Source organism: Dipodomys ordii, unplaced genomic scaffold, assembly GCF_000151885.1.
Source record: "Dipodomys ordii isolate 6190 unplaced genomic scaffold, Dord_2.0 Scaffold29, whole genome shotgun sequence".
Taxonomy (NCBI): domain Eukaryota; kingdom Metazoa; phylum Chordata; class Mammalia; order Rodentia; family Heteromyidae; genus Dipodomys; species Dipodomys ordii.
This window is the reverse complement of record NW_012267245.1, coordinates 7,768,772-7,786,831: the sequence shown is the minus strand read 5'-3', so window position 1 is coordinate 7,786,831 and position 18,060 is coordinate 7,768,772. Positions and strand designations below refer to the sequence as shown.

Below are 18,060 nucleotides of genomic sequence, written 5' to 3'. Positions count from 1 at the left end.
TGCAAGTGAAGAGCAGAGGCTGTGAGCTATTCCAGTGACCCAGTGACGAGGGTAAAAATAGAACTATTCACACCTTGGGTTAGCCTGGCCGTCACCCACCCCGCATCCCCCCACCCCGCATCCCCCGTCTGCGTCTGTGCGGGGTGCTGCTGGGGCTTAGCCCAGCGCTGGGCTGACAGGGCAGTGCAGCAAAGCCCGGGGACTGACCCTTCCCGCTGCGGAGTGGACCCGACACAGCCAAGCACCTGGCAGAATGCTACAACTTCTTCCTCACTGAAGTGAAGAGAGGAAGAGGATAGGCTAACCAGCTGGAGGAGGAGAAGCATCTGGGAGACATATCCCTGCTGGGGGGCCCGGGAGGAGCTGACCTCACCCGGGAGAGGGTGCCAGGCTGTACCCCCTCCGCAGGTCGCACACGGCCAGCCTCCCGGTCCCTGCGCCAGCTCTCCGTCAGGAGCTGCTCACATCTCCAGCTCGCGCTCAGCAGCCTCAGACTGAATCCAGAGATGCTTCCTGGCAGTCACAGGCGTCCTCCGCTGCTCTACCCCCACCATCCTGGAGCCGTCCACCCCTCCCTCACCCCACGGCGGGCCCGATGCCCACCGATGTCTGCCGACCAGGAGCTCTGAGGGCTCTCGGGTCAGCCAGGCCGCCTGCTAGGCAAATGAGACAGCTCGCACTGAGCTGAAGCAATGCAGACAAACCCCACACCCAGTCTGCCCCACGCAGATCCTCACTCTCTTCTTTCAGAAAGTGCTCCCATAAAAAAGATATTGGCCAAATGTCCTCCTGCACATCCAAGTACGCACAAACCACCTTCGCGGCGCTGGTGGCTGTCCTTCATGTCCGGCTCAGGCTAGCCAAGGACCATGCCTGCTGGGTGCACAGCTCAGCTCCACCAGGGCCGCCTTGTAATTCAATTTTACTCGTGTTAATAACAGCCAGCTGGTGTCCGGACCACTCACCCGGACCTCCAGAAAACCCTCGAGAGACACTCCCTTTGTAATGAAATGCAACCTGGCTGTCGTCACCTTGGGAATGTCCGGATCAGGACTCCAAGAGCAACGAACGCTCAGCCTGACATAGATCAAGACGCACGGTGCTCATAAACAGACAAGGTGAAACGAGTCCTTTGTAATACTACTTGTAGAAACGTTAAAAAGAAAAAATACTGTCTGTGGAGCCCGGTGGTCACCTGTGTTACCTCAGAGCCGTCCGCCCTGGGCAAACGGCACTGTTCACGCTCCCCGCCTTCCACAGGGCGGCCCGTGGGTTCTGCTGCTTCCACCTACATTCCAGGGAGCGTGGATATGTCCCGGCTTTTATTCCAGTAGGTGGCTTGGTAGGCCCAGCTCTGATCTCCAGTTACCTGGCGGTGATTTGCTACCACCTGTGGGTGGGATCTGTTTACTGTACATGTTTGAGAAACACTTCAGAGGGATTTGCTCAGAATTTACAACCACTATCTACTTGTAGAACACTGATACAAAGTGACACCTGGGTCAGTTGGTAAGCTGCTTTTAAATATTACGTTGGATTCCTACACCTCCAGGAATGGCTCTCGTGTTCTGTTTCCAGATAGAGGAATTAAGGCTCTAATGGATCCTTCCTTCCTTTCTTCCTTCCTTCCTTCCTTCCTTCCCACTACCCAGTATCCACAGCAGTCATATGGAAGTGGACCCTGCTTATCTGAGATGTCCTGGTGTTATCTGGGTAATTCTGGATCACAGATCAATTGACTCAACCACCCAAGTCACCTACCCCATTCTAAGAAAGGTTTATCAATACCAACTCTCAACCACACTCTATCACAGAGCAACAACGTGTCCACCTCAATTACACCTTAATAAATCTGCCTGGATGTCTGCAAAGAGGAGGGAGGTTAAGTGACTTTTCAGACACGCACAGAGCAGACCTGCACAAGACCTGTCTTCCGTGCCACGCAAACACCAGGTACCTCCATACGCCAGTGTGCACCTACAGCTCCAGATTCACGAACATCTTTATTTCCACCCTGCTCACGTGAAGCTGAATATGAACACACAAAATGCCAGGTCACGAAAGAGTTGTCACTTAATTAAAAAAAAAAAGTTCTCTTTTTCTGTTTGAGACTTCCCTCTGGTTTTCTTCTATTGATGTCTCCTCCCCAACCCCATTTTTTTATTAAGCGTCAATCAGCTGCCCAGAGGGTTTCAGCCTGACACGTCCACTGATGGAGACCTTGCTCAGACTCTCCTCTTCCAAGTCTCTCTCCCTCCCCGACCTCCACAAACTTCATTACTGCTTCTTTCCTGTATGCCCTTGTACACCTGCTCAAGGTCACTTGACCACGTTTAGGTCAGAAGGAACACACCTTGGCCTTTCAGTGTCTCTTGCTCACAAATGCGGATAGGGTGAGTTGTTGGTCCTCCTGGGCTGGAGCTGTACGATTTGCATCTTTCCCACCATCCCCAGACAGGTTTTACATTTGACTCCCCTCTTCCCCACCCAGAGCAGAGCTACCTCCCCAAGGCCCTCCTGGCCCATAAGACAATCCTACGTTACATAGGGCTGGGGTGGGGCTCGACTAGCAGCACACCAGCCATGCAAGCAAAGCCACGTGAGCTTGAGGCCCTGAGTTCAAATCCCAGTACTGCCCCCACACAATAATAATAATAATAAATTTTAAAAATGAAGGGAAATGGAGAAAGGATAGTCAGATGACAGCGGAGGTTGCTCACGCATCTTCTCAGGAGTTTCCAGCTCTGTGCCTGATCTTCAGTGCTGGCCTTGGGTTTTGCACTGCTGAATGAGTTTGGAGTGATTCGGACAGAACTTCCAGCATCAAGGAAGACAACTGGGAAGAGTGTGGAGAGAGGAAGAGAGCTGCTACTGGGGGCCAGGAAGCTCCAGGACATGCTTCCTGAAGACATTTCCAGCATGTTCTATGCGATCTGGAGTGCCCTGGTGGGGGCCGGTGGTTCTGAGATGGAGAGAGGTGAACACACACACATCTGCGACACCCTGCTTCCTCCCCATTTCAGGTTTGTGTTTCTGTCTTCCCCAAGAAATCCTCCTTGCTAACAGATTTTTAGCAGATGATTAAACACGGGTGTCCGCACTCTCACTCAAAGTCAGGCTGGAAAAGACAGTTGGAAGGTTTGTGACTCCTGGCTGCCCCGCTGCAATGCTTGGCAGCAATGGCTGCGTTTGTATAGGTTTTCCCGTGATTCTTAAAGTGGTCCTGCCCACTTTAAAGACAAGTAATTAAAGAACAAGAGGCCACACGATTTGCTCACCATCACCAAACTAGGTGACCAATGTTAACATAGGACGGTGATCAAACGTCTGCGGGGCAGGCCTGTCTTCCCCTACCCCTCCTCTCTCTCTCTCCTCTCTCTCTCTCTCTCTCTCTTATCACCCACATGCACACCTTTTCTCTCTATAAACCACTCCTGTAACCCAGAGGAAAAGCAGAGGAAAAGCTCAAGACTGACAAACTGGGATGTTACCAAAGAACCCAAAGCTGGCGGCCACGGTCCTAACAGACTGCTCAAATCGGTCCAGACTCTTAGATCACAGGCTCGAGCTACAGTCATTCCATTCTCGATACTTAATGCTTTAAATAAACGAGGGACTTAATAGCTTCTATTTATTCAGCTACGTGAGACCATAAATCATTTTTTTTTAATTAAAAGTTCAGGCAGGCCCCTAACTAAGCCTCTCTGGATACAAGGCTACCACGGCAGAGAGGAAAACCATCGTTCTGGAGTTCTGGGCCGCACGGCCAACACAACACCACCAGCAACAGAGCCGGCGAGTCTGCTCAGTTTCTCAAGTCTCAGTGCTCCTGTTTGTGTATTTGGAAAACGGAGACAAGGGTGCCCCTGGATTCACAGAGCGGCTGGAACAGGCACACGGGTCAAGGGCTGGAGGGGCACCCGCAGGGCACCTCACCCCCCCCCCCCCGTCTTCCACGTGTTTCGGTGAATACAGCCAGATGACGTTAGGTTGTAGGAGCGTCTGGAGGTTCTGCATCCGGATCCTGCAGATTCTTCGGCTAGGAGAGGAAAAGGGACAGAAAGTGGAAAGAGCCGGAGACCCCGCCCAGGCTGCAGGGTCAACACAGGTCATCGGGAGGAGGACCCCAGGGAGGGCTCAGCGCAGAGAGGGGCCCCCGGGTTTCCTTCACGAGGTACTCAGCAATCCATCCAGATCACGGGAACGGCGGCCGGGAAGCGACGTCAGGGCCACGGACTCCACGTCTCTGCCTGGTTGGTGACGGGTCCCTGGACATCAGTGGTCCGCCCATGCTCCGATCCCCCGGCCACCTGTCAGCGGCCCCGCTTCCTCTCTGACGGGAGCCAGTTCCTCCGTGCAGTGAGCTGAGCGGCGAGGCCGAGGGCAGGGAAGTGTCGGATGGTTTCCACTCCCCGCACTGCGGCCGGCCCGTGCGAGGAGGCCGCTCCGTGCCAGGATAGGCACAGGGTCTTCGCTGAACTCTCCTTTCTAACAGCCTGGCCGGCTGAGGCTGCAACAGGAGACCGCACATCTGCGCTGAATTACTGAGAAGCACGGGAAAGGCAGCAGTGCTGGTGGAGACGGCCCGTGACACTCTCCTCTCTTCAGCAAGGTGAGCACCGGCCCCACCCGCGTGCATGTGAGATCTTGAGCTGGTGAAGGCAAACGTGCGACTATTCCCGCCTGCCACACGCACTGGCCGTGGCAGGCGCTGCACCACCGAAGGCCGAGGGCCGGCGGCGTGCCCACCGTGCCCTTCGCGCACGCTCGGCTGCTCCTGTCCGGAGAAAGCGGCCGCAGAGCGAGCGAGCGAGCGAGAGACACGAGCATGCATGCGTGCCCGCCTGTCATGAAAGGTAAGTGATCGTGCAGAGATGCTTGTTTTCATTTGCTGGAAATGTCTTGAGAGGAACCTTGGGATGAATCATGAGGGCAGTGCAGGCAGCCTGTGGGCAGCCGCGGGCGGGCTGATCTTCCCGCTGGGCTCCTTCCTCCTGCCGTCCCTCCCACCGCCCTGCTCTGCTCCCAACGCCGCTGGAAGCCTCCGGAAGCCCCTCTGCGGTGAGCCTCCGCGCTCCTCCAGGCTGACAGTCTTGATGTCAGTTGTCTTGTGAGGCAGATGGCTAAGCTGTGCCATTTAAAATACGACCATCCATAAATCTAGTAACTTCCTAACCATCCTGACAGAAAAGGAGCCAAGAACAACATACTTCTGACAGCTGCAAGCCTTCTGTTTCCCAGCGTGCACGGGGGGGGTGCACTTCCTGGACGCCCCCGGTCCTCCCTGGAGGCGGCCCCGGGCTCCACGAGACGTCATCTCACAGAGACAGGAACCCCACCAGCCGCCCGCGCACTGGCCACGGGTGACCAGCGATACGACGGATCACACGCAATCCCGCGTCCGTGGACGGAGTTCCCAGGGCCAGAGTCTCCCCACTTAAAAAGCGCAGCGGCTCCCCCAACCCTCGATGAGAAACTGTCCCCTTTCAGTAAAGAAAATCCGCCCTTGGGCCACCTGGATATACGGACTAATAAACCCCAGCTGGGAATCCCAGGCATCTCTCCACGCACGGCGCACGGCAGGCAACGTTCTCCCGAGACCTCTCCCAGGAGCTGGTTGCATCCGCTGGGAATCCGAAGGCCAACGTGGGACCCGTCACTGCTCAGTGCGCCGTTAACTTTTGTCGTCTGTCTCGTAACGGATGGAATCTGAGAAGTCGAGAGGGCAGTACCGTAGGAAGGCCAACTCTGTAGAAGCTGAGGCTGGAGGAGTGCTCACTGAGGACCACGAAGTAGAGACGGGAAGGGTTGGGGTTGGGGGGGACCCAAAATAGAGTGCAATTGGAGGGATGAGCTCTGACACTTCACAGCACAAATGACCACGATTTACAGCATTTACTACGCGACTCAGGAAGAACCAGAAGAGAGCAGCTCAAGGATATTCTGACCACAAAGAAACGAAAGATCCTGGCCAGGCGTGGCGGCGCATGCCTGTAACTCCAGTTACCCAGAAGAGACGGGAGAATTGTCCAACCTACTCGGGCACCGTGCCGGTCCAATACCCTCCCTCCCTCTGTCTCTGGGACAGCCCAGACCCTCTGCCATAGAGCGCCTGGTCTCAGAAACCCAGGAATAAGGCCACCACCAGGACAGTGGACGTCATAAAAAGTCACGATCGTGAAAGGCTTCCTCCTCTCTCCTCCATGTGCCAGCGGAAGCCAGCTCTCCTCCGCGCCTGCAGCAGCACTAGAAATGCGAGAGGAGCCAGCTCGGGCCTGGGCCCGGCCACTGAAGAAGGCCGACTGGGGAAGGACACCACTGACATCACTCAACTGCGAGATCAAAGCCCGGCCTGCTCAGAGAGCCATACACGTTCCCCGCTTTGGATGAAGCGGTCTAAGCAGGGGTGTCTCTTCCTTGCGCGGCTGGAGACAGAACTGCTGTGACATCCCGGGCAGCTAAGCCCAGTGTGTGTAATCTCACGGCTCGCTCTGCCACACCCCCAACACGGTGGGTGAAGGAGCCGGGGCCACACCGACCCCACGCCGCCCCTTCTCCTCCAGAGGGGCCTTTGCGCCACGCCCGGCACGCGGCCTGGGAAGCCGTGTTTCCAGCAGGGCCAACCTCGCCAGCCTGGCGGCGGGGCTGGGAGGAAGGGGGGAGGGAGGGCTCCAGGTTGCGCCTGCCGGAGGCGAGGAGGAGCATGGAGGAGGTGGAGAAGCCCAGGGTGAGACTCGGGCCCAGATCCTCCTCCTCTTCCACTCACAGCCTGGCCCTGTCCTACCAGCCCCCCCCCCCAGGGGCTTCCAGGAGACCCCACGTGGAGCATTAGCAGGACAAGGGGTAAATCCACAGCAGAGGGCACCGATGTGTTCCGAGTGATCTTCAAATGTTCAAAGTCAGACAGGTGTGGTGCATGCTTGTGATGCCTTTACTCTGTTCTACAGGTTGAGTCTCAGGCCACCCTGGCCTATTTAGTGAGGCCCTGCTCAAACAACAACAACAAAATAGACAACATGTACAGAATGAACACGGAAGATCACCTCAGCAAAAAGGGAAAGGAAAGTACACAAGCGATCAGGGACAAAATGTGACGACGGTGTCAGGCTCACGTTATCACTAGGCTGGGTCCACGAGCATGGCGCAAGACACGGGGTGACCCTCCCACAGGCAGACGCCCCACGTCACCATCTACCCGCTACCGGACACAGGATGATTAAATTAGAGGGGACAATGCAGGAGACAGCTCAGAGTCCTTCTCTTCTATACTGAGCTCTGGTCTGACCTTCACCGGCGTCGTATGAGAGTAACTGGCCTCTCTCCAAGGGACCGCAGCCACCAGATGTAAAGAAGACAGGGCAAAGATGGGCAAAATAAAAGGCTGGGGCTCGTTCAAAATGCTGTCAGAAGACAAAGCATACAGGACAAAGCCATCCGGACGACGCTGTGTTTGCAGGCGAGGCTGGAGCAAGCTGACTCCTTTTCTCAGACACTCCTTCTGTTCGCAGGTTCGTGTTAAATAAACACGGGTCACTCTCGCTTGCTCGGGGAGGGTGTCACACCGGGAGCCGCGGACGACACCTCAGGACTGTGAACCCGGCCGAGGCTGAACGCGAATGCAGACGCGGAGCAGGGGATTCACCCCGTTACCAGCAAAGGTCGGCCACGAGAGGTCAGGCATCCTTCGGGATAGAGGGAAGGGAGGGCCACCAAGGGTGGGCTGGGGGTGTGGGGGTAGGTGAGGGGTACGGTGGGCAGCCGTGTGCCTGCTCACCACGGCTGGCGGACGGACGGACAGACGGATGGATGGATGGACACACACTGCGGGGAGCCGGGGTCCACGCGTGCGGGCTCTGCTGGATGACTGAGCACGCCGGACGTGACGTCTCCCAGTCAGCCTCTTTGGTCAAGGGGGAAGAGTGGACGGACCCCAGTGCTGCTCACTGCATGCCGGGGACAGTCAAGTTCATTACAACTGTCGCAAGGCCCCAGCCCATCCTCCCGGGTGCTGCTTCCGGAACATACCAGGCCATCTGACCCCGGGGCCTTCACAGCTGCTTGCCCTCTGCCTGGAACATTCTTCCCAGTATATTCTCGGCCGGCTTCCTCATACCACTGAGGTGAATCTAGTATAACATTCTCAGCGAGGATTGACTCACAACTGCAACCCTCCCCCTCTCTGTGACACACACGCGCACACACACACACACACACACACACACACACACACACAGCAATCCCTAATTCTTCTTCCTTTTTTTTTCTTTCAGTTGTGGGGCCTGAACTCTGGGCCTGGACGCCGTCCCTCAGCTCTTCAGCTCCAGGTGAGCGCTCTGCCACGTTAAGCCACAGCGCCACTTCTGGTTTTCTGGGGGCAGGAGGGGGAGGGAGTGGTCAATTCGAGGTAAGAGTCTCATGGACTTTCCTGCCCAGGCTGGCTTTGAACCGCAGTCCTCAGATCTCAGCCTCCTGGGTAGCTAGGATGACAGGCGTGAGCCACCCGCGCCTGGCCTAATTATCTTTTACGCTTTAATTTTTATCTTTTTGTGAACGCACTCTACTTCCCGCCCCTTATGTGTTGTAGGGCGTCAGCTCTTCAAGCGCAGGGATCCCGCTCTGCCCCGTGCTGCCGGGAGCCTGGAGCTCAGCCGGGAGAGGCGAAGGGCTCACCTCCACCGCTCTGGGGCCCGCGGCCAGAGGAGACCGCCGGGGGACAGGCTCTGTAACCGTGCGAGCAAACACGCAACACAGGCGCAAACATGCTTCTGCCCTGCCTTGGCACAGCTCCTGTGCGGGCCTGAGCCCACGGGCCAGGCACACCGTGCCCAGAAAAGAGCGACGTGCCGTCTCCAAGGAAGGCTGGGCGCGGGCGTCCGCTCTGCACATGGGGGGAGGGGTCTAAGGTGAGGTGGTTTGGAGGAGGCCACATCCATCTTCTCCCAGGCTTCTTTTACAACCCTGGGGGAACGCTGTGGCGCGAACACAGCGTGATCTGAAGAAGGAAAGGCCGTGGCGTCCGGGCGGCGTTCGCGGCCCCACCAGAGGGCGCTGCAGGAGTCACGGCCGCAGCCCCTCCGCACCCCCAGCCCACCCTCCCGCCTCACTCTGAGCTGACGTACGTTCAACCACTAATTCACAGTCTGTTTCAGATGGCACAAGCTTTCCCGCAAGCGCACGTGCCTCGGTCGCGCCGGTCGGGAAGCTCTGTGTGTGCTCCTTTCTGCCAACGTTGGCCGCTTTCCCTCTTTCTGGAACTCAACCCCACGTGCGCTTCTTTCATCAAACTTTCCCGAGCAAGCCTGCTTCTCATTACGGCAGCCATTTCTATCCACCGCCGCAAGGCTGACAGGGCCACGCGTGCACCTCTGCGCATCCACTGACAACCGTGTACTTCATCAAAATGACGCGCGGGTGACAACATTTCACCCAAGAGAAGTTAGGACTCTGAAATGGTACTCACTGCCCAGGGTTCAATTACAGTGACCCAGCACCCACCAGTGTCTTTTTCTTTTCTTTTCTTTTTGTCGGTCATGGGGCTTGGACTCTGGGCTTGGGCACTGTCCCTCAGCTCTACCTTGAGCCACAGTCCCACTTCCGGTTTTCTGGTGGTTCATTGGAGATAGTTTCACGGACTTTCCTGCCCCGGCTGGCTTTGAACCGCGATCCTCAGACCTCAGCCTCCTGAGTAGCTAGGATGACAGGTGTGAGCCTGTCACCTGGCCTGGCACCTGACCCCCCTGTACCTCTTAATTTCTAGTTTTTCCTGGTATTCAAGCTGAGCTCTAGAAAATGCGTAAAAGAAATCTAGACAGGGTCTCGCTGTAAATCCCAGCTTCGCCTGCCTCGGTCTCCTGAGTGCTGAGGTTATAAATGAGCACCCTCCTTCCTGGCTTCTAGAAGGTCTTTCGAGCAGAGAAATGTTTGACAAACCTAAGCAAATACTATGCACACAGTTGAACAAAAGTGTGTAAGTGCCAATAAAACTTTAAGAGTTCTTTCCAGTGCTCTTTATAGGGCTGGAGGCAGAGCTCAGTCTGCACCAGACCCTGGGCTGACGTCTGGGAGTGTGTGGAGGGGAAGCTCTTTCTATCTCAGTACTTCGTAAGAATAATGCCTCCCATTGATCTTAAAAAATAATTAGGTCTGCCTGTTGAACATACAACAACATTAAGAATGGCTAAAAAAACAAAAAGAGCTCAAGGTGCTATTTTAAAACTACAAAAGGCTCACACCTTTAAGCCTTAGCTACTCAGGAGGCTGAGATCTGAGGGTTGTGGTTTGAAAGACCATGAGACTTTTATCTACAAGTAACCACCAAATGGCTAGAAATGGAGTTGTGGCTCCAGGGGGAGAGCACCATCCTTGAGAGAAAAAGCAAAAGGACAGCCCAGGCTCTGGGTTCAAGCCCCAGCACGGACACCAGAACAAACTAACAAACAAACCATAAAAAGCGTTATGGTAGATACTGTTTCCCGGCTGTTAGGGAAATGCCACGGTCATATTCTGGCAAACAATTACCACTGAGGGAACAGAAATAAACCCCGGTGTTTCTAGGTCACCGTGTGCTGTCGCCACAGCGCTGAGAACAAGAGGTATGTTAGCTAATACCTAGACAAAACACGGGCACCATTTTTCCAGAGCCACAGGTGAGACATGAAAGTGCGTCCTTTGTTCGCAAACGCAAGCGTCTGATCTGCAAATTTTAGGTGCCATTTTCCTACCTACTTCTCTCCACAGCCACAGGAGCACCCCACGCCTTCGCTACAGTAAAGCAGAAGCAGAGGTTTGCTGAGCCGGGGCCCTGCAAACCGTCACCGACGATGACTCCCCGGTACACGGCAAGCACCGTGCTTCTAGTCGCCAACATTCCGCCACACTCCTGGGCGCCGCCGGGAGTTTTGACTCACCTAGCTTCAGCATGCTCTCCCGGCCCACAATCAGGACGACGCCACAGTGTCGTGACAGACTCGCACAGGCTGGGGAACGCACAGCCCCTTTTGCTGTGTGTGCCCAGACATCTGCTTCTCCTCCAGGAATAATTCTGTATAATCCACACCGTCCTTTCAAAAAATCCACCACCAGCCTACCAACCAATGCAAAAGAGCCTGGTCAACAACAGTCACTTTAAAAGCTGCCCTGCTTGTTATTCAGGCACCGGATTGCGTCACTTCTAGGAGAATGCATTTTGTAGCCAGTAATTATGGCTCCAGAGAGGCCTCCTCGTTCACCATGGGCTGGGCTGGTGTCTGTCCGCACTCACTACCTAAACACGGCAACCACAGGAAGAAACACCGTGTGACCCGTAATAGGTGAACACAGGAGGACTTCACACGGAACAGGAAATCCAATGATTCAACGTGCTAGAGAAAAAGCAGACACTGAAAGGAAAAAAGGGGCGTGGCCCCATTCACAGACGCCTGGGGGGGAAAAAGGAAAAGAAAAAGAAAAAAAAACACCCGGTTCCTACCTGGCCAGTATAAACATGCACTTCTATTAATAGTGAGCGCTGCTTCGGGGTGTTCTTGTTCTCGGGAGAACCAGGGAACCCTGTTTGAACACCGCTACTCAAGCCATTAGCCTTTTGCTTCTGAAGACAAGGTGAGGGTTTACAAACAAGGCTGAGTGTATTCAGACACACACAATTGTACATGCACAACACGAGAGCCTCCACCCCGACAACGTGACGGATCCTGAGTCCCCGGCCTGTTTGATGTTGCGTTGACCTTTCCCAGATAAGACTCCGGGCCCATTATAACACCCAGTTCAGGCACCTGTCTACGAAGCCTTTAACCGACAGCCTCCCCGAGTGTATGTGACCTCAGTCTCCTTCTGCAGCCTCTACGGGCCCTCACTTGAATCTCCTGGGCCGCATTTCCTGGCCCTTATCACCGCTGGGCGACACCAACTTTGGCTGGCAGTCCACCCCCCATAACGGGACACACGGCACGTACGCGTCTCGAGTGTCTATTTTTGACCTCCGCAGTGGTGGCACTCTACCGTGAGCCTACCACGCGCACACCCAGACTCCAGGTGAGTTACCTCGGAGGAGCTCTCCCGGTTCTGTGAAGACTGGTGCAGATTCCATTCACGCCAGCATCTGCGCCCGCAGGTTGGTCGGTTACAACGCCTCTGGTACATTCCACACTCCCACGAGAATAACGGGAATAACCACCCCTACGTCAGAGAAGGGAGTGGAGCACGGGGCAGAAGGGGGACTCCGGGTCCTCTCCTTGTCCAGGGCCGCACGGCAGCAGCTGCACGGGACAGTGCGGCTCCCATCCCCGGAGAGCCGCGGGCCCGGCCGGCGGGGCCGGGGCTGGGAGCTCCCCAGTGAGGCCAGCCGGGCCTGTGTTATCTTGCCGGGTGTCTGTCTGTCTCTGTGCAGTTGTGTGTCAGTGTGCGTGCCTGCTGGGCTTTCCAGGACCGTCAAGCAAGGCACGGGCTCTGAGATGCCTGCCGCTCCCGTGCCCAGGGGCGGAGGGTGGAAATCCCAGTTTCCAAAGAGTGTGGCAGCACGAGGGGTCGCACAGTCTGAGCGGGGCCTGGGTGGGGAGCGGGGGGGGAGGGAGGCAGAGCTTAGGAAAGCTACGCCCCTGCTCCCCCAGAGCGATCCCCGGACATCCCCCCCGCTGGCCGCCCTCCAGCATCTGCTCATTGCACACCCCAAGAAAAATGTTTCCTTTGCCACCACCCACATCCTGACCAGCAGCACACCCTACAAAATCACCAGGAGAGCGACGAGATGCGTGTCTGCACGGAAAAGACATCTGCGCTTATTTCAGGATTTCGTGGCGTTCCGCAGCCTCAGGCGGAACTGGGAACGTCCACGGAACACCCTGACCTTTGCGGTCTGGCACTCCCAAGACCCTCTCCCTGATCTCTACCGCACAAGACCCAGAGCCAACGCGATTTCGCTTTCTGTCCGCCTGTTCCGCCCGCCCCTGGGTCCCGGCACCCTGCAGTCCTCAGAACCGGGAATGTCTCACTCCAGATCTACTGGCTGTGCGGTCTTCACGCCACACCGTGACCGTTCCTCACCTCCCCAGGCAGCAAGCTCACAGGGGACCGCGGAGAAGTTAAAACGAACCCTTAGAAGCCCACCTGCCAAGGCCGAGTAGCAGGGCTGGGTGGAGCTGGCGAGGGGGCTTCCCGGGCCTGACATGGAGGCAGCTGCCCCCCCCCCCACGCGGGCAGTGAGGCCTTTTCTGCCGTGGTACACACTGCTACGCGTCGAGTACACACGGTAGGAAAACGTTGTTCTAGAAGCCTCTCTCTTGTAGCTTCTCTTAGACTCGCGTGATTTCAGCGTTGGCAAGGCCTCCAGTGTCATCTAACCTCATTTCATAAGCCACACGGAGGCCCCAACACCCCATGGTTGGCCGGTGAGCAGCCAGTGGCTCACCGTGGGAGCACCACGGCCGCCCCCAAGATTCACACTCAAACCTCTCCACACTGGCAGCACCAACAAAAACACAAGCTTGGCATCTGGAAGGCAGAAAAACACCAAGTGCCGGCTGCAATAAATACGCTGGCACTTGGACCTGGTGGAATCTCTACAGATGAGAATCTAAACAAGGCCCTGACGTTTCATAGCATCCCTCACGGTACCCTGCACATAAAACTGAACACGAGCGCCGGTAATAAAAACACCAATTAAACCCTCAGCTGGCCAAGAAAAACTATCCAGTTACACAGTATGTTTCTCTATAAGTTTCTAGTTAGCGAAGCGACGTGTTTCCCAACTGAAATCTCTCCATTTCCTAAGCTCCACCCGCCGCCAGCCTATCTTCCCCGTGGTTCTAACCTGGCTGGCCCGGCCGCTGCCGTCCCCCCCACCCCTCCCCTGGCAGTCCCTGCCAGGTTTCCGCCGGACCCACCCACCCTCTTCTGCTGTCTCTCCCAGCCTGACCCTCAGCCTCCAGGTGGGAAGGCAGCTTCTCGAAAATACGGATCCCAGAGAAGGCCCGCAGAGCCATCTCCACCCTGTTTCCGGAGGCTGGAGATGCCTAGCATCACCCTCCTTTACCCATGGGCCTGTATTCAAGCCTGAACCTTTACAGAAGTGTCATTTTCAAGACACAAAGCAAAACACCCATCATTTCTGGAAGTTTTCGGCTCTGAGCCTCATCCCGTGTTTCCCCAGGGATCAGGACACACCTGTGCCACTTCCCCTCAGGCTGACCGGAAGATGCACCCACCACAAGGCTGACATCTCCATCCTCCCCGGCCGGGCCTGGGAGCAGATGCTCCCAACAGACCACGTCTCCTACACTTTCCCTTCCACAACGGCAGACCTGCCCTTCCCGATGAAGGGGGGGGGGACCGACGGGATTGCAGTAACAGTGAGAACTGAGGAGAGTCGTGCAATCCGGGAGAACTCTTCACAAAGGCCACAAAGCAATATATGAGAGCAACGAAATCATATGAAGAAGTACATCATTTATACACACACACACACACACACACACACACACAAAGAAAAGCCTGGCCTGATGATACATGCAGTCGGTATTGGGGTTTGAATCCATGGCTGCATGCTTGCTAGGCAGGTGGCTCTACTCATTGGGCCACACCTTTTTGCTCTGGTTATTTCTGAAACAGGATCTTACTTTTTTGGTCTGAGTGACCCTGATTACTCACGCTCCCCGTCATGGCTGGAATGGCAACCGAATGCCCCACAGCCAGCGTTTCTGTTGAGATGGGGTCCTACAGACTCCTGGACAGGTCTGGCCTCCAACAGTGATCCATCTGATCTCGGCCTCCTGAGCATCTAGTCACTGGTGACTAGCTACAATATTTTTTTTCTAAATAGTAAAAAACAAGGAAGGTTTTTGTTTGTTTGTTTGGTCAAAATGTAATCAATAACTGCACAGTGCAAACATTTTTTAATAAGGGAAAACAAGATTTAAAAAAAAAACCCTGTGAGTTGCAAGAGAGCTACCCCAAGATATCATAAATATACAGGGTGCTGCCGAGCAGACAGCTGGGAAATCTAATATTTTTTCAGAGCATCTTCAAAGCAAACAGAAAAACAAGCCATAAACCCTGGGCACTGGGGCAGGAAGCATGTCATCACGTTGCTGACCCTCTGACTCAACACTGACTCCAGCCCTCCACCCGGAGGGGAGCGGCAGACAGACAGACAGACAGGCAGGAGCTGAGCAGAGCCTGAGAAGACCGAAACTCCACGGCGGGTCTTCTTTTGTAGAGTCATGGCCAACTGAGACCCACTCTGACCTTTACTGCTGAAGGTCTCCCTGGTGACGTTCTTGTCTGTTTCTTAGAAACGAGATCAGAGAACAGGACCCAAACACTTCCCAAACAGGTCTAGGAGTCTGACAAACAGTCTGGACAAGTCCCGGCAAGTCTCAGGAATTCAGGGCCTGCTTCACAAGCCAGCTGAAAAGGCTTCCCGGGGAAGGCAACTCAGCCTGCAGTGAGGGAGTCGGTTCCTAGGAGGCATGGTTCTGCTTGGCAGCACTGGAAGAGCAGACTGAAGGCAATGTGCCTACCCCGTGCACGTCTTCTAGTTCTGTTCCATAACACAAGACACTGAAGAGCAGGGGTCTGTTACAGAGACCCAGAAACAAAGCAAAGCGTTGGCACTGGAAGTCCTTACACTTTTAAGGCAGACTACATTAGGATGCGGAGACCCTGAAGATTAGAACCCAGGGCCACCGCCTTCCCAGGTCTACTGAGCAACTATTTATTAAGGTGTTGGCGTGCACGGTACTAAGCGTCAGGACAGACGGAGCTAGTGAGCAAGGAGCTAGAGGAGGTGGGGGCGTGTATGGGGACTGAGAGGCAGATACCTCTAAGAAACCCTGAGGAGTAGAACCAGTTTGGGAACAAGAAGTTTAAAAAACCTATTTTTAAAAAATTGGGACTTTGCTGGGTGCTGGTGGCTCACGCCTGTCATCCTAGCTACTCAGGTGGCTGAGATCTTGAGGATCGCGGTTCAAAGCCAGTCCTGGGCAGGAAAGTCCGTGAGGCTCTTATCTCCAATAGACCACCAGAAAAACCAGAAGTGGTGCTGTGGCTCCAAGTAGTACAGTGCTAGCCTTGAGTGCAAAAGCTCAGGGACAGTGCCCAGGCCCTGAGTTCAAACCCCACAACCAACCAAAAAACAAACAAACAAGAAAAGGACTTTATTAAAAGTCCAATGAAGTATCAATCAGACGGACGTGGATAACAACCAATGGCCGCATAGGAAGCCAGGTTGGAGGGCGGGCAATGATGGGGTCAGGCAACTGCCCGGGTAGTACTTGGGAAGAGACGAGGCATGCCTAGGTCTTCACGGGCAGCTGCCGGCTGTCACGAGCAGTGTAGATTCCAGAGCTATTTAGTGGGAGAGGTGACAGTGTTGGCAGCTGGTTTAGAACAGGGAAGCCCGGGAGGAAGACACTTCCCAGGGTTCTGAGTAGCCTCCTGGCTTTTTTTCTGAGTCCAAGACTGAAGCAGAAGGGAGGTTCGGTCTCATTCGCGTTTAGCTTGAGTCGCTGGTAGAGCACTGATTTACACAATCCAGCCAGGTAGGGACATCATACTCACAAGCCTGGGCTGGGGACGCAACTGTGGAAGTCAATGGCAGAGCCCTCGTGACAGAGAAACACCGGAAACAAAACACCGGGGAGATGAAGGGAGCCGAGGGGGTGAGGCACAAGTCTACACACACCAAGAGTGTGGGTGAGAGCTGCGTGTGTGTGCGGCTTTTTTTTTTTTTGTCAGTTGTGGGGTCTGAACTCTGGGCCTGGGCGCTGTCCCTCAGCTCTTCAGCTCAAGGCGAGCACTCTACCACTTGAGCTACAGCGCCACTTCTGGCTTTTTTCTTTTTGCTTATGTGGTGCTGAGGAATCGAACCCAGGGCCTCAGGCATGCAAGGCAAGCGCTCTACCACTGAGCCACCTTCCCAGCCCCTGTGTGAGGCTTTCTGACCTCCACATCCAGGCCATCTCTTCATTAAGGAGTTCTACGAGCTTGGCATGAAAATTTAGGTTTTCCTAGTCTCAGTATCCCAAGTGGCTAAGATTATAGGAGTAAGCCACTAATACTGGCCTGAAATCTCTTTCTAAAGCGACGTTGACACAAGAATTGGCCCTCTGCAGAAGATCCATGAATTCCAAGCAACTTCAAAAGCTGCAGCTACTTGCTTGTACTGTTGGTAGGGATCGAACAGTTTTTAGTTTATTTAATGGATTCTCCCAACTAAATTTACCACCTGGGCTAAAGACTGAACTTCACAACGTGCGTACACAACACCTTACTTATGATAAATAAAGATATTATTGACATACCTCTTTCATGTGCCACACTTAGGAAAACTGGGCATGTTCAGAGGAGAGAAAGTCACTTACATACAATGTAGAACAGACACGAATGACAAAACAAGATAGAGGATGACATTAACTGGATGTAGCTCAGGGTAGGCCTTGTCTAGCATGTGCAAAACCTTAGCTTCCATCCCTAGCACCACAAAAAGAAGTTAACTTGACACGAAAGCATTCTGGAACGTCTCACAATGAAAGAAAAACTGATTGCGAGAAATTTTTTTTAAAATGCATTTTCAGTCTCCTCTTACCCAATCCAAAGGAAGCGGAAAGAGAAGGAGTTCTACCTATGTATGGCACATAAAGTCAGATTTGTTATAGGTCATGGATAGTCGCTTCCAACTGGTTCACTTTTTTATTTTAGAAAATTCTGCATTGGGTCAAGCAATTCAAAAGCTTAGTTTAAAGTTATTTATCTTGGCCCACTTCTATGGGTTTAATTTTCTTAACATTGGTCCTCTTCCAAGTCATTCAAAAACAACAAGTTCAGAGAACCACAGGAAGAGTTCCTTCCCAGGAAACCAGGGACCTGTGGCACACCAGCCCCGGGGAGAGGGCCCCATTACCAAGTCCAGGCCGCTTGCTCCCTGTGATCTCACTGGGTGGGTCTACAAAGGGTGCTTTTCTTAAGACAGGTGTGTGCACTGCTCTGGTATTTCCTGAGTCCGGTCTTCTACCACACTGCTTCCTACCGTGGGCTGTTTAGCTACGTGGGACCAACTGTGCAGGGAGC

General features: G+C 54.5%; 1 protein-coding gene across 3 annotated transcripts in view; it reads right to left on the bottom strand.

Annotated features, from left to right (window-relative positions):
• The window catches only part of Tnfaip8 (tumor necrosis factor, alpha-induced protein 8), a 63,131-nt gene that overhangs the window by 22,812 nt on the left and 22,259 nt on the right, over positions 1-18,060 (bottom strand). Inside the window, exon 1 of one of the 3 annotated variants that reach the window (XM_013016087.1) lies at positions 10,908-11,269. The exons of the other annotated variants lie outside the window; for them this stretch is intronic. Within the exon in view, the coding sequence (XP_012871541.1) occupies positions 10,908-10,920 (13 nt within the window). The 5' untranslated portion in view covers positions 10,921-11,269. Of the gene's footprint in view, positions 1-10,907; positions 11,270-18,060 lie in introns of those variants that run through there. 3 annotated transcript variants of the gene reach the window in all.